The following is a 13752-nucleotide window of genomic DNA, read 5'->3' on the forward strand; positions in this document are numbered from 1 at the left end:
CGAGGGGAGTTAAATCTGGCGATCTGGGTGGCCATTCATTCTACCTGTCCAACGATTTGGAAAAACTTCATCTAAATAATTGCAAACGGGTAAAGCATATTGTGGCAAGGGTCTTCTTGCTGAAAAAAAGATCATGTTGGTGCATGTCGGGTTCTTCCAAATCCGGATACAAAGTTATCAGAGCGGGGATGAGATCATTTTGAAGAAAGTCCAAATACCTCTCACCAGTGAGATTGTCATTAAAAAGTAAGATCTTAAAACTCTTCCTTCCACTGTACCGCACCACACATTGACTTTTTGAGGGCGTTGTGTACGACACTCTGTGAACCAATGACGGTTTTCGGTCGCCCGGTATCGACAATTCTGTCTGTTCACATGGGCATTTAAGAGTAAACGGCCAGACCACTTCGTCAGAAAATATTATCCGTTTTACAAATTTATTGTTATCCTTACATATTTGCTACATTTTCTCACAAAATTCATTTTGGCGATCAAAATCATTTTCCGTATACTTTCTTCCATAGCTCTTAAAGTAAGAATATTTTATAAGGGTGGAACTTACTTAACCCGAATTCACGAACCTTTGGTTTCAACTCTGCTTACCATGCTTTGTCTAATAGCCGACCGATCAAGATGAGCTGCATTAAACAACTTTACTAAACCACCACCTTTTTGAGTACGCGACATATCTCCGAAACCAATCATGCAAAAGATATCGATTCTTTCACGTTCGGTAAATGTTCTCATATTTGATACAATAACAGTAGGTAATAAAGTGTAGTTACTAATAAAACGCAGGATAACACTGCTTTTGCCTCTCAAAAAGAATAAACACCACTTGCAAATATAAAAATACTTCAAATAGTTGCACCAACATACATTCACTTTTTCACACTGACAACAACCACAATAAAAAAAAAACAAAATATCAACATTTAATTTAGGTATTTCTTTAATTTTACATTTTACACCACTTTTCATTTGTACCATATCACCATTGCGTTCTAATTCTGCATTAAAAAATTGTTGTTTCCATTTAAAAAATATGGACCATGCAGAGTTCTGGATGATTTCAACATTACCCTTTATAGTATATAAAAGAGTGTGGAGTCTCCTCGAGTCATTCACTGTAACCGACTAGTTTCTTATTATGGAATCCACGAAAACGCTGAGCTGCTCAAATCCAATCAGAGCCGGATTTGACATCCGATGAATTCGTAGCCAATCATTCTAATGGCCAAAAGGGTGGGTACGGCGTGACCTGTAAAATGCAGCAAAACCTGCTTTACTGGTCTAGATGACTATATTCTGGCCCAGAAATTTCGGAAAAATTCATTAGCTGCATTGTTATAATCCCATTCAGGCAACTACTCAAGACTGATGAAGATACTGGTAGAGATTTTCTACCTGGTTACCAAAGAGACGTCACATCTGAGAAGCCTGGCAATTGCCAATCTGCATTCACAGTCGACAACTTTGACTGAAGGAGGATTCACAGCATGTTAGAAGTGGCCTTCTGGTTTACAGGCGTGCATCATCATTGTTCCGGAACAACTTCGCAGTTGTTCTATGGTTCTTCGTATAACTAATATTGATAATGGTATTATTAATATTAGTTATATACCGAGTCTTCGCCGCTAGAAGGCCAATTCAAGTTTGAATATTGTAGCGACTTTTAAAATGAAAAAATAGGAAATAAAGTGTAATGTGGTTTTAACAGCCTTAAGTGTTTAGTCTAAGAATGAAATGAATCAGTCAACTACTTTTGTGTCTCAAGTGATTTAAATCACACTTAAACCAACAATAAAAACACATTTTAAAAAAACCGTACCATTAACGTTTTCTCCTTAATAATGCTTAATAGTTAATCCCATTTTTTGGAGTAATAGACACATCAAAATGTCCTAAAAATTCTTTATTCAAAAACTACAATTATTAATCACTAAGCAATTAGTGCGCTGGACTTGGATAAATAAAAGGTAGAGCTAGAAGGACGTTTTCTCTCTCCTTAAGTCAAAAAAAGGTAAAATTTTAAAATAAATACTACGCAAATAAGGTTAGAAGTAATAAAATGAGAATTCAATATAAATTTATTAAAGTAACAAAAATGTAACCCAGTTTTTATAAATCTTAATAAATAAACCATACTCTCTAAAAAAAGTCAAATAGTTTGCTATTTAGTTTTATTTGCTATTAAATATCCGAAATTACAGTACGTGTCCCGAAATTACATCGCAATATTTTACCAGCGGCATCTTTGTCTAAAAATAAGACAAAAACTCCATATACAGGAATCTTGAAAAGTGAATCGTTTTCATGTTACAGGGTGTTTTATAATTCCTATTAAAGATGGTTTTTTGTTAATCGAAACGCCTGGTCGTTATTTTTCAAAATTTTTGGATTTAGCGAAACCAACTGATTTGCTGGAGTTTAGTAATAAATTATTATTGTTTTCCTCCTTATTAATGCTACATTACGGAATAATATATATAGTATAATTCCTTGTTAATTAGTCTTGTAACTATTTTTTTTCTTTAATTCAGTCTTTTTGAATTCATGTTAATATTTATTACTACTAGAAATGATTTTTATGTTAAACTTAGATATATTTTCTGTAAATAGCCCAAGAATATTATACAATTTTAACTAATCAGAAGTCCTCGAAAAACACTTAATCAAAGATGAATATTTGTTTGAATGCGATAAATGAAATAATTGCAATATCGACTTGTCAACAGTCATTAATGGATTAAGACATAATTTACACACAAAGATAAGGTCTAATCGAAACCACAAATAAATAAAATAAATGTCATTAAAATAATTAAAAACAATAATTTATTGAAATAAATGCAAAAGATAATCTACGATATAACAGCAGTGTAGAGTAAAAGTTTCAACAAATAGAGTAATAAATTGAATAGCGAAAATTTAAAACAATAAGTTTCAACAATATTAAGAGATTTAGCCAAAGGGCCAGGGATCTTGGTTTTATTTTAGGCTTTTTAAAAATGAAGCTGACACTTAAATTATATTTATTCCATGTTAAATGTAATCAGTAAAATATTTTACCAAAGTGTTTTAACCGAAATAACCAAAGCATCAGCACAGATAATAAAATTATTCTTTGATATGTCAAAACAGCGATATGACATAAAATGTCTATCTAAATATACAGCTAAAAAAATAATGTTAAAACTCGTTTTTGAAAAAGTAGTTTTAGCTTAAGAGAAGTTAAGAAAGTCCAAAACCTGAAAGTGCTTTATCCTAAATTTTAAGATTTATAATAGACCTTGTGAATATACATATTTCCAATTTTTCAACAACAAAACCTATTTAAAAAAAAAATCAAACACAAAAGAGAAGTTTGCCAGCAGAAAGATTTGATGAATATTTTAACGAATCGGCTAAAATTCAAATAAATTCGAATTAAATGTATTTTAAAATAAAAAATACTCAATGCGAATTTATCTTAAACAAAACATAATAAAAATTCCAAGATAAGTTATATGATTTTTTAGTACAATGAAGTTTTTCTTTTTAATAAAGTCAAATAATTTGTCCTATCGATTAAAAATCTTTTTAAAATAATTTTTAGCGTCTAGATGCACCTAGTTAATCCTTCATAATGCATTTCAATCATTTAGAAACATAGGTTACGCATTTCGGTCGTTTCTACGATAATCGCCAGATACATAAAAATAAAAGTCAATAAAAATCGATTAAAATATTTTTTTAATTTACTATACATAAAATAGAGCAATAATAAAGATAAATAGACTTGTGATACATAAACATAGGTATATTATGGAGTAACACCATAATACTCTGTTTGAACTTTAAAAACATTTAAAACATTAAGAAAAAAAAAGTTGAATGTCCATTGAACTTTGAAATTAAATATTTTTGGATTTTTGTATCAGATGGTCATAAAAACGGCTGTAAAAACTGAATGCTTGAATTGTTAAATATTATCAATCCTCTGCAGCAAAGCATCGACTGTTTTATATCTTCTTTATTACTATCCTATTTAAACAAAGAAACTGTTTTAGAATATATCTTTGTTGTTGACTCAGCATATAATTTCTATTCTATTTAATTCTAGAGAGTGATGTATTGAATGAACGTAAAATTTGTTAATTTATTATATGTTAATTAATACTTTTCAACATCCTTTTTTTTTAAACATAATAATGATGGTAAATATTTTACTTTAAGAAAAGGAATGAAACTATACTTAAAAGAATGAAGATTAAGAATGAAATTATACTTATTAAATGATTTTTCTACAACTCTCCATACTCAAAAATAATAAATTAGAACATGTTAATGTAAATAAAACCAAAATCCCCTACCTAATCATTCTTAAATAATAAAACAAAATTCAGTAATATTCCTTACCGCGAGTAAGACTTAATTAAATAGGAATAAATATATTAACTTAATCATACACAAAAATCTTCCTAAGAATTGGCATAACAGCAATCATGTTTTTTCATCCACGAACGAAAAACAATAATTGTAGGATGCTAAACTGCTCTACGAAATTAAGTAAACAATTTTTAATAAAAAACTCCTAGGATAATGATAATCATAATTAAATAAACAAAAATATGACTAAAAATAAAAATGAAATAATTTAAAAAATAAAATTTACAAGATATACATAAAATAGTACATATTCACACTTACTGTTCTAATATATATATATAAAATATTATGCAAAAATAACAAGTTCACTACTTTTTATAAGTATTTTTAGCGTCTGAACAGTGACAGATGCATACTCTTATTTGATTTTCCTAAATAGGCCCTAACAATTAATTCAGCGAGTTGTACAAACGGTAAATATATAAAGAATTTATAGAATACTAATATTTACAAAAAATACACGTTTCTTTTAATTTTTCTCTCAAAATTCCTCTATAAAATATCTTAAGTTTAATCTAGAAATAATAAGTTCAAGTAAGGTCTCATCAATATTACAAGCTAATATTTATATTTTCAGCAATAGAAACAACCTGTACAATTATTTCAACCTACAAGTTGAATATAAGAAAAAGTTCTTAAAAGTGGAATTCACTAATATATTTTTACAGTACTGCTGCTCGTGATAAGTAACTTAAACTGCTTATTAAAATAAGTTCTGTTCGGGGCTAGATTACATATATTAAATCTCAAAAGGTATTTATACCACTTATGAATGATTTGATGTTGAGAATACTTTAATGAGCGACGTAAAACATTTAGGATGTTTTGATAAAGTTTTATTATAAGCCTTAACGGCTGCATAATAAAGGCTCAATGGGCCACAAACAATTTGAATACTGAATAGTTAAAATACATATAAAAATGTTTGCATAGTGTGATGATAAACCAACTTTAAATCATGAAAAACGCGTTTTATAGCCAATTTAAATCAGATGAAAAAAAGACAGAACAACAGTTCTCACAACTTTACCAAAATATCGTATATGTTCTTAAGAGATTGAGAGTCATCTAATATTTAAAGCATTTTTATAAATTTTTGTTTTGACAGTAAATATTATAATGACACTAATATTAATTCCTAATAAAATATAAAAAAATTGATCCCTTGGAAAATGACAATAATATTTGCAATATTAATAATATTTGCTGATATAATTATAATTTATTTTAATTATATTAAAAAGGGATCGCTATCCCTGTAGAATTGTCGCTCAATAAAAATTGATCTAAATTATCCATCCGTAGATAACTACTGTAGCAAAGACATAAATATATTATTTTAGACTGGTCAAATTTCCCCTAAAAAAAAGGGTGATTTGGGTTAAGTATATTTTTACCTAATTGAAAAACCATTACTTGTACTAATGGTCGTTTTGCAAACGGATTCTTAGTTGTAGGCCAGCGAATAAAGAAGATAGATATATTTCCGTATTTTCCTAAATATTGATTAAATAACTATATTAAAATATTGTAAAAACTATAAAAAAGTTATTTGGTCACTATCAAAATATACTTCTATCGACTTTATTCATCACAGCCGTTAAATTATAAACCTAAAATATTAAAATAGTGAAAATGCTGCCATCCAATAATTTTGCGAATTGACTATATAGTGCATCTTTGGGATCTCTTACTAAACCTTTCTATATATTTAGGCATCGTTCATCGTTGGTTTGTCTTTGAGCTTTGAGCCTTCTTATACCCTGTTGAACGTAACGCACTAGCTCCTTCAAGGTACTGTGCATCGTTAGTGGTTTGCACTGTCGATCAAGATCAATAAAGAAATCTGAAAATTAAGAAAACACCTATGTATAATAAGTGGTCTACATACATAATAATAATATATGATGATTTAGAGAAATTAAAAATTATTGAATAAATCGGCATTTTTCACGAATGAGACGCCTTTGAAGCATTAAGTGGCAAGCAACTTAAAACTTTTTGATTACAAAAACAATATAAATATATTTATATAAAATAACCTAATGAGCGACTGCATATTAGTTATTCTTAATAAGATTTGTTTAATATTATACAGAATCGTTGATTTACGTAAAACTATTGACATATCCCCAAATATAAAGGTCTGGGTACCATCTAGATGTTTTAGACTTTTACGACTCGGAAGATGGAAACTGACTGGATGGAATATGATTTGGCTGGTTAAATTTATAAGATATAGGTATATTTATGAGGTATGGTGGATAGCATGTTACTGGACGCATGCATGAGTATAGGTGGTCGTCCATGCGTTTTCTTTCCAAAATTTAAAAATTCTTTCCGTCTTATGTAAATTACGATTTCTACCGTAAATAAAAATGATTTCAATTTTTTCAGCAAAAAGACGTGGATCAAAGCATTCTCGATTAAATCAAGTACAAATAAAATTGCACTAAACGAAATAGCAAAAAATATTCTCTGCTTTTGGTATTATTCGCTTTCAAAGGTATTGGTAAACCCAATAAGTTTTTGTGTAGAATACTAATTTTTTTGATAATAATGTGACATTGACAAAAAATACAAACTCTACAAACGAATTACACCCGAACAGGTGTAGTAAAAAAATAAAAATGCGAAAAATGACATTTTGAAAGGCTGCCATTGCTATGGGTAGAAGTAATGACTTAATATTCTAGGACCATACAACATTCAGTGCAAGTTTTCAAACGATGACTTCCCCTTTTTATTTACTTTTATTTTTATGTAGCTTTGTGACTAATTAGATTATCACTAAAAATATTAAATTGTGTAACAGATGTCAAAATCGGTAGTTCTAACTTCCGGACTGATTTAAGTATTGTGTTATCATGGCTTGCTCCAGACCCAAATAAGTTAGTAGCACTTTTTCCTTTTCCTTCAATTATTGTAGGCAACAGGTTATCGCAAATAAGGTAATCTACTTCTGTTGAACAATTACAATATGTCTTAACTAACTCTTAACTATTTATACATGATCTGATTCTAATAACCACTTTTCCATCGTATACACGACTACAAAGAGTAAATGCTTTGTCTTTAAGTTTCATTAAAAAGTTAAAAAAAAAAGCAGTCAGTGCTTGTAGTATTGTATCTAGGCTAGAAGTAACAGAGGCCACAATCATTTTGTGTAAGATTGTTCAAAATTATTATATTGCTGAGTTTCAAGGTTTCTTTACTTTTACTAAAGAAAAGCAGAATATGGATTGGATTAATAAGAATTGGCACAGCCGACTTGACTTTACTCAAGCCGCGAAATAACAGTTGGCAACGTCGCACCACGTGGGAGATTCGGATCCGTTTTGGTGGATCCGTTTACGCTTTGAAAGCGCAGCTCTGCCGAGATGGACGTTGAATTTTGATTTTGCTAAATATACAAATGAGAATATTTTATTTATGTGATTGATTTATTGTTTCAAATATGTATAGGCACCGTCTATAGATTACAACAAGTCAGACCACTTCCTATACCGCCCGTGTTAAAGCAAAATTGACCTTGAATCCCGCTGTTTGCTGCGTACGAGCGTTTACCAGGGTTTATCGTAAATATCGATAAAAGCAAATTCTGAGGCGCGCTGATTATTTTTATACGAGGAGTATTCATAAGAAGTATTTTAAGTCATAAAATAAGAACTTTTTTTATAGGACTGGAATAGAATGTGTTTATATGACAGTGTTTCTTAATTATTAACGTTTTTACACATTTTTTATATTAGCTTCACTTCTTTGCCTTTATGTAGCAATGTTTGTATGTATGTATATAACAATTCTAAGAATTCTATTTAAACCATAACTTCTACTTGTCAGATTGTTTTCGATAACAAGGACAGTTTTTAAAATGTTTTTGAGTTTCCCTTTTCTAAAATTGGTGTATCTAGAAGTTTTGATCAGTTCAATGAATTTGAACTTTTAAATAAATTGGAAGCGTTTAATATGGCGGATTCAAAATGGCTGTCTTTTAAGTCAAATATAATATATAAAAAGTGAATTTGAAAAAAACCTTACTTGTTGAATTGTTTAAATTTGCTACATTTTTAGGAGTCTTATCAAAAAATACAAGTTTTTACTTAATATTTGTTGAAATTTTAGAGATGAATATTCAAAAAATAAATCTAAAGTTAAAATAAATAAACAATTAAAAAAAACATTTAAACGCACTAAAAAATATAAAATAATTTTAATACGGTATGGGTTATTTTAATTTTTGAAATAGGTCGTTTTAAAAATACAAAAGCGCAAAAGAATAACAAACAATTATCATAATAAGCGCTAAATAAGTACTTTTGTAAATTATAGACTTTGTATTCATTTGTGGATATAGTAAATATATATAAAATATGTTAAAATATCAAAATTTACCGGGTCTTAAACACCGACATTGGTGGCCGACAAAAAGAAGTGGAGTGTGTTTTTTTGGGATAATAGGTTGTAAAATCGGCTAAAACTATTCCAGTAGTATTAGGGGGAGAAAATAAATAATAAACTATTTTTTAAGATTGTAATGCTTTTATGTAAAACACAAAATACAGAACAAAATCTTTAACATATAGGGATGGAATACATACTACTTTATTATTGGGTAATTATATTTATACAAGTAGTATGTAACCAAATTATTGTCTAAAACGCTACAAGCAAAAACTCCCTCGCGAAACGGATGCACACAAGTTAACGTACTTGCGAAAACTAAACCTGGGTTCTACCCAGCCGATGCATGGCGAGGTGGGGAACGGGGTGTGGGGCAATCGATTTCAGGGCCGCTCGAGTGGTCTGACTTGTTGTAATCTATAGACTATAGGTGGTATAGGTGCCGTTAATAATTATATAAATGAATTATTAGACTTTTTTCCCTATAGTCTAGTCTCTTAGTTATATAAATTTCATCAATTAATTAATTAACACTTTCTGCGTCGGTGCTAAAGAAGTGGATAGAATGTTTAAATAATTAGTGGCTTCGTTAGTTTTTTTTAAGTCAGAATTTGGTGACACATTAAAGCTAGAAGAAAGATACTGTAGGTACCTCTTGGTGGGTAGATTAAAATAATCTCTGAGCAATTAATATGCGCCAGGGGATATAATATATAACATACAAGACATTACTATAGTTGATGTGCAATAACGTTTTTGCTTTAAAATAAGTAAAGTTATTTGGTATATTAAAAGTATTACTCAATTACAAATGTCACTATCTTTTTCATCCTCTAAGTTGTGTGAATCAGAACTTTTTAATAAATTTAACGCATTTTTTAAGAAATCTGAATTTTGGTTAATGAAGTCACGAAACTTCTCTAGAGATAAAGAGTATGGTTTATTAAGCTCACAATAATCAGAAGACTTATACCTAGTTAATAGATTTTCGAGTTGATTCAATTAATTTCAATAATTGAATTAATTCAATAAATTCAAACTTCAAGCTTAATTTCAATTCGAAAGGTAAAATCCATTTTAGGTCATTTTGGGAAAAGTCAGTGTTTTTTTAAAAGACTAACATGTAGGTCACTATCTATTTATATTTGATTAATAATATTTATACCAGCATGATTCAAGTTTAAAGTGTAAAAACATAGTTTTGTATCCTACAATTTTTACATTTCACAGGTCAGATATTAGAATTTTTTGGGAATAATTACTAATAAGATCTTGAAAATTTGTTATGAAATCAAGTTGCTCAAAGGCTTCATTGGCAAGTTCATTACGTTTTTGTTGTTCACTATTTCATTCGTCTGGACATTCTCTAGGAAGAGGTACTGTTTTTGTTAAATATGCAGGTTATTTTGGAAAAATTTGAGACACTGCTGAGCAAACTAATTTTGCTTTAACTCTAATCTTAGTAATTATGGCATCAGGTAAAAGATAATCATCTTCACGGATAATTCGGGCCAAAATGCTTGGCACAAACCACAGAATATGGAGTAGGAGCCCAATTATCTGTAGGTATGCCTTTTAGCCATTTAATTTTACGTTGTTCATCTTTGGGGAAGCCAAAAACAGAAATACTTGCCTCCCCTGCTCTTAAACTACTTTGATAATTAGATTTATATCCAGGAATACAGCAGGGACTTGGCATGTTTCAAAAAGCAAACGAAAAATCTTCTATGAATTCCTATATATAAATAAAGCTAATAGATTTACCTATACTTACTAATACTATAGGTATTCCTTACCAGATTTCCTCCAAATACGTTTATAAATAAAACAAAACCTACATTTTTTGATGTGAATATAGCATTAACCTTAGCTTTTAGGCATAAGTTTCTAGTTTTAGTAGAACACAAGATATTCACAAAAAATCCCAAATGACACAACACAAAAATCTTAAAAGTGATATGTAAAATTAACTTGAAAATCGATAAATAGCACAATGACCCACTTAAGAAGCCGGCCGGCTCCACGTTTCTGTTTACAAACAAGGTGTTTATCTTTATAACTATTGATCCCTGTTTTTATAGTATATAACACACCGACACTGGCTGGGAGATGTTACTAAGACTTGGCAAGTTTTTAATAGCAACTACATTCACTTTCCTTTCCGAAATTTCACTTAAAAACTCAAATTTAAAAGAGGAATTCAAACGATCTCCATTAAATCCAATGAGAACTTAAATGAAAACGGATCTGAAAGCCATGTTGCCGATGTTATCATTTCGTGGCTTGAGTAAAGTCGGCTGTGGAATTGGAGATCGACTCAAGTTTTCAGATTTCGATTTTAATAGCAAATATCATATATTGCTATTGCTTTGCTTTTAAATCATTTTCATTTCACCAACCTAATTATTCGGTATGAACATTTAAGATATTTACATGCTGGGGCTTAAACAATATTACCTGTGGTAAAATTAACTCTGGGGAGTTAAATCGGGATTATATTAGAAATAGGTGATTTGCCAAAGACAGAGTAAACCCAGAAAGGCCTTTTTTTGACTACAAGCATCGATTTTGCTGGATCTTTTCTTGTGGAGGATCGGAAGACAAAAGAGAGAACTATGGTTAATTGCTACCTATATATTTGTATGCTTTACCACTAAGGCCGCCCATTTCAAACTAGAACTCAATTTGTCCTTCCTTAACTGCCTTTACGTAAACAATCCACAAGTTATTGCGCGGTTTTAACTTTAAAGAATTTTAGACCACAATCAGATACTACAGATTTTACGTATATACTATATGGTCCCAAATTCATTCAAGAAAAATAGTAGGGCAGGCTCAGTTGACTTATGAATATCTTTTAACGTCTTTATTCAAATTGAAGTTGTACTCAATGTAAGACTATTAGTCCTAGTCCCTCTGTCCAATGCCTCAATGATGTAAGCGCTCTAACACTTGGATTTTTCTTAATTGGTTGGTCATTAACTACATTGCCTCAACTTAATGATATTGTAAATATTACTGCAAATAGACTATTTCTTTACCAACACATACAGCAGCAAGTACAACATTTTTGGCGTCATTGATCCCTTAGTTACTTAAATACCTTACAAGAAAGGTCTAAATGGGACACTTTCTTTCCTAATATAATATTAAGACAGCGACACTTATCATAATTAAATGAAATTACAGAGCCAATATATTGGAAATTAGGTTGTCTGTTAGTGTTCCCAGAAAGAATGATGTAGTTCGCGTTGTTAACGTGCACATTCGTACCAGTACTGGCATTTTAAAACGTGCTACATACAGGGTGTCCCGAAAGTAATGGGACATAGCAGAACAGCAGATTCCTTACGTCAAAATAATGTGAATGAGGTCAACTTGCCTTATCCTAACTTTAATAGTAACTGAAATACAGGGTGTGAAAGTATTATTTGATTTATTGTTTTTTTGTCGTAAGTCCTAAACCAATTGATATACTGACATGAAATTTAAAATATATGAGTCTTTTAAAAAGAAAAATAAAATTTCATATACAGTTTTCGTGCTTTCGGTAGAGGGTGCTCCTTGCGTTAGTTTTTACTTTTTTAGAACCCCTAACCTTTTTCCAGCCCCGTATATCGGTTTAAAAAGTTTAAAAAGTAACTGGATCATTTCGGCCAAAAAATATTTCCTAACAGGAAGAGGAAATTTTAGTAGCAGAAAATCCCGGGTTAAGTACTAAGCGAATAGCGGCAGCTACGGGTGTAAGCAAATCATATGTTGGTAAAGTACTTCAGAAAGAAGACCTTTACCATACCACTTAACACTAGTTCAGTGTTTAATCCCACCATATTTGCCAACCAAAATGCAGTTTTGTCGTCTTGAATTTAAAGTTTAATTTAACATTTGGTGGTGTGGTTTTATTGAAAACCATATATCAGGCTAAACTACCACCTAATTTGAACGGAGACTTGTAGTTAAATTACTTACGAAATGAACTTGGAGGTCTTTTAGAAGATATACCATTAAATGTTAGGCAGAACATGTATTTTATGCAAGATGCCAGTGCATTTTTTTCGACAGGTACGCAATTACCTTGAAGAACAATATCCTGAACGTTCGATTGCGTGACCTTTGCTTCGGCCTGCGCGTAGTCCAGACTTAAATCCCATGGACTTCTGCATTTGGGAATATTTGAAATCAATTGTTTATGATAGTTCCATAAATAATCTAAATGAACTAAATGTAAAAAATGTAAATTCTGTAAATATGTTACAAAATAAAAAGGATCTTTTTAAAATACGGCAGTCATTGAAGTTAATGCAGGGCATTTTGAACAGTTGTTATAGTAGCGTTATTTGTATGTTTTTTTGTTTATTAATTTTTTGGTATATTTGTTTGAAAATAAAATTTAAAAAAAAATATAATTTTAACATTACTGTGGTTATGATATAAGAATTAACAAAAAAGTCGTAATATATATTTTTTTATTTAGTAACTATTCTAATTAGACATAAATATCAATAACTATCAATATATCAATAATCTTAGGTATTCATTTTATTTTATTTAAGATTGCATTGCTAAAAATCTAGTAAATTTAAGTCATTCACATATTATGCAAACCTAAAAGTGCGAGTATTTCTTTTACTTTAATAAGTTATAAATTTTTTATGTAATATTAAAAAGGGAAATTATTTTGTTATTTTTCAAAGCAATATACGGAGCTGCAAAAAAGTTAGGGGATTTAAAAAAGTAAAAACTGACGCAACGAGCGCCCTCTACCGAAAACACGACAACTGTATATGAAATTTTATTTTTCTTTTTAAAAGACTTGTTGTCTAATTTTATGTCAGTATGTCATTTGGTTCAGGACCTATAAGAAAAAAACGATAAATCAAATAATACTTTGACACCCTGTATTTCAGCTACTATTAA

The 13752-nt window shown here is 30.0% G+C and overlaps 1 protein-coding gene across 6 annotated transcripts in view; it reads right to left on the bottom strand.

Annotated features, from left to right (window-relative positions):
- Positions 1-2942: 2942 nt before the first annotated feature.
- The window catches only part of LOC126744529 (AF4/FMR2 family member lilli), a 343999-nt gene continuing 333189 nt past the window's right edge, over positions 2943-13752 (bottom strand). Inside the window, exon 20 of one of the 6 annotated variants that reach the window (XM_050451971.1) lies at positions 2943-6277. In XM_050451971.1, the coding sequence (XP_050307928.1) occupies positions 6135-6277 (143 nt within the window). In that variant the 3' untranslated portion in view covers positions 2943-6134. The remainder of the gene's footprint in view (positions 6278-13752) is intronic. The other 5 variants (XM_050451967.1, XM_050451970.1, XM_050451966.1 and 2 more) reach the window with 5 other exon arrangements.

Source organism: Anthonomus grandis, chromosome 14, assembly GCF_022605725.1.
Source record: "Anthonomus grandis grandis chromosome 14, icAntGran1.3, whole genome shotgun sequence".
NCBI lineage: Eukaryota > Metazoa > Arthropoda > Insecta > Coleoptera > Curculionidae > Anthonomus > Anthonomus grandis.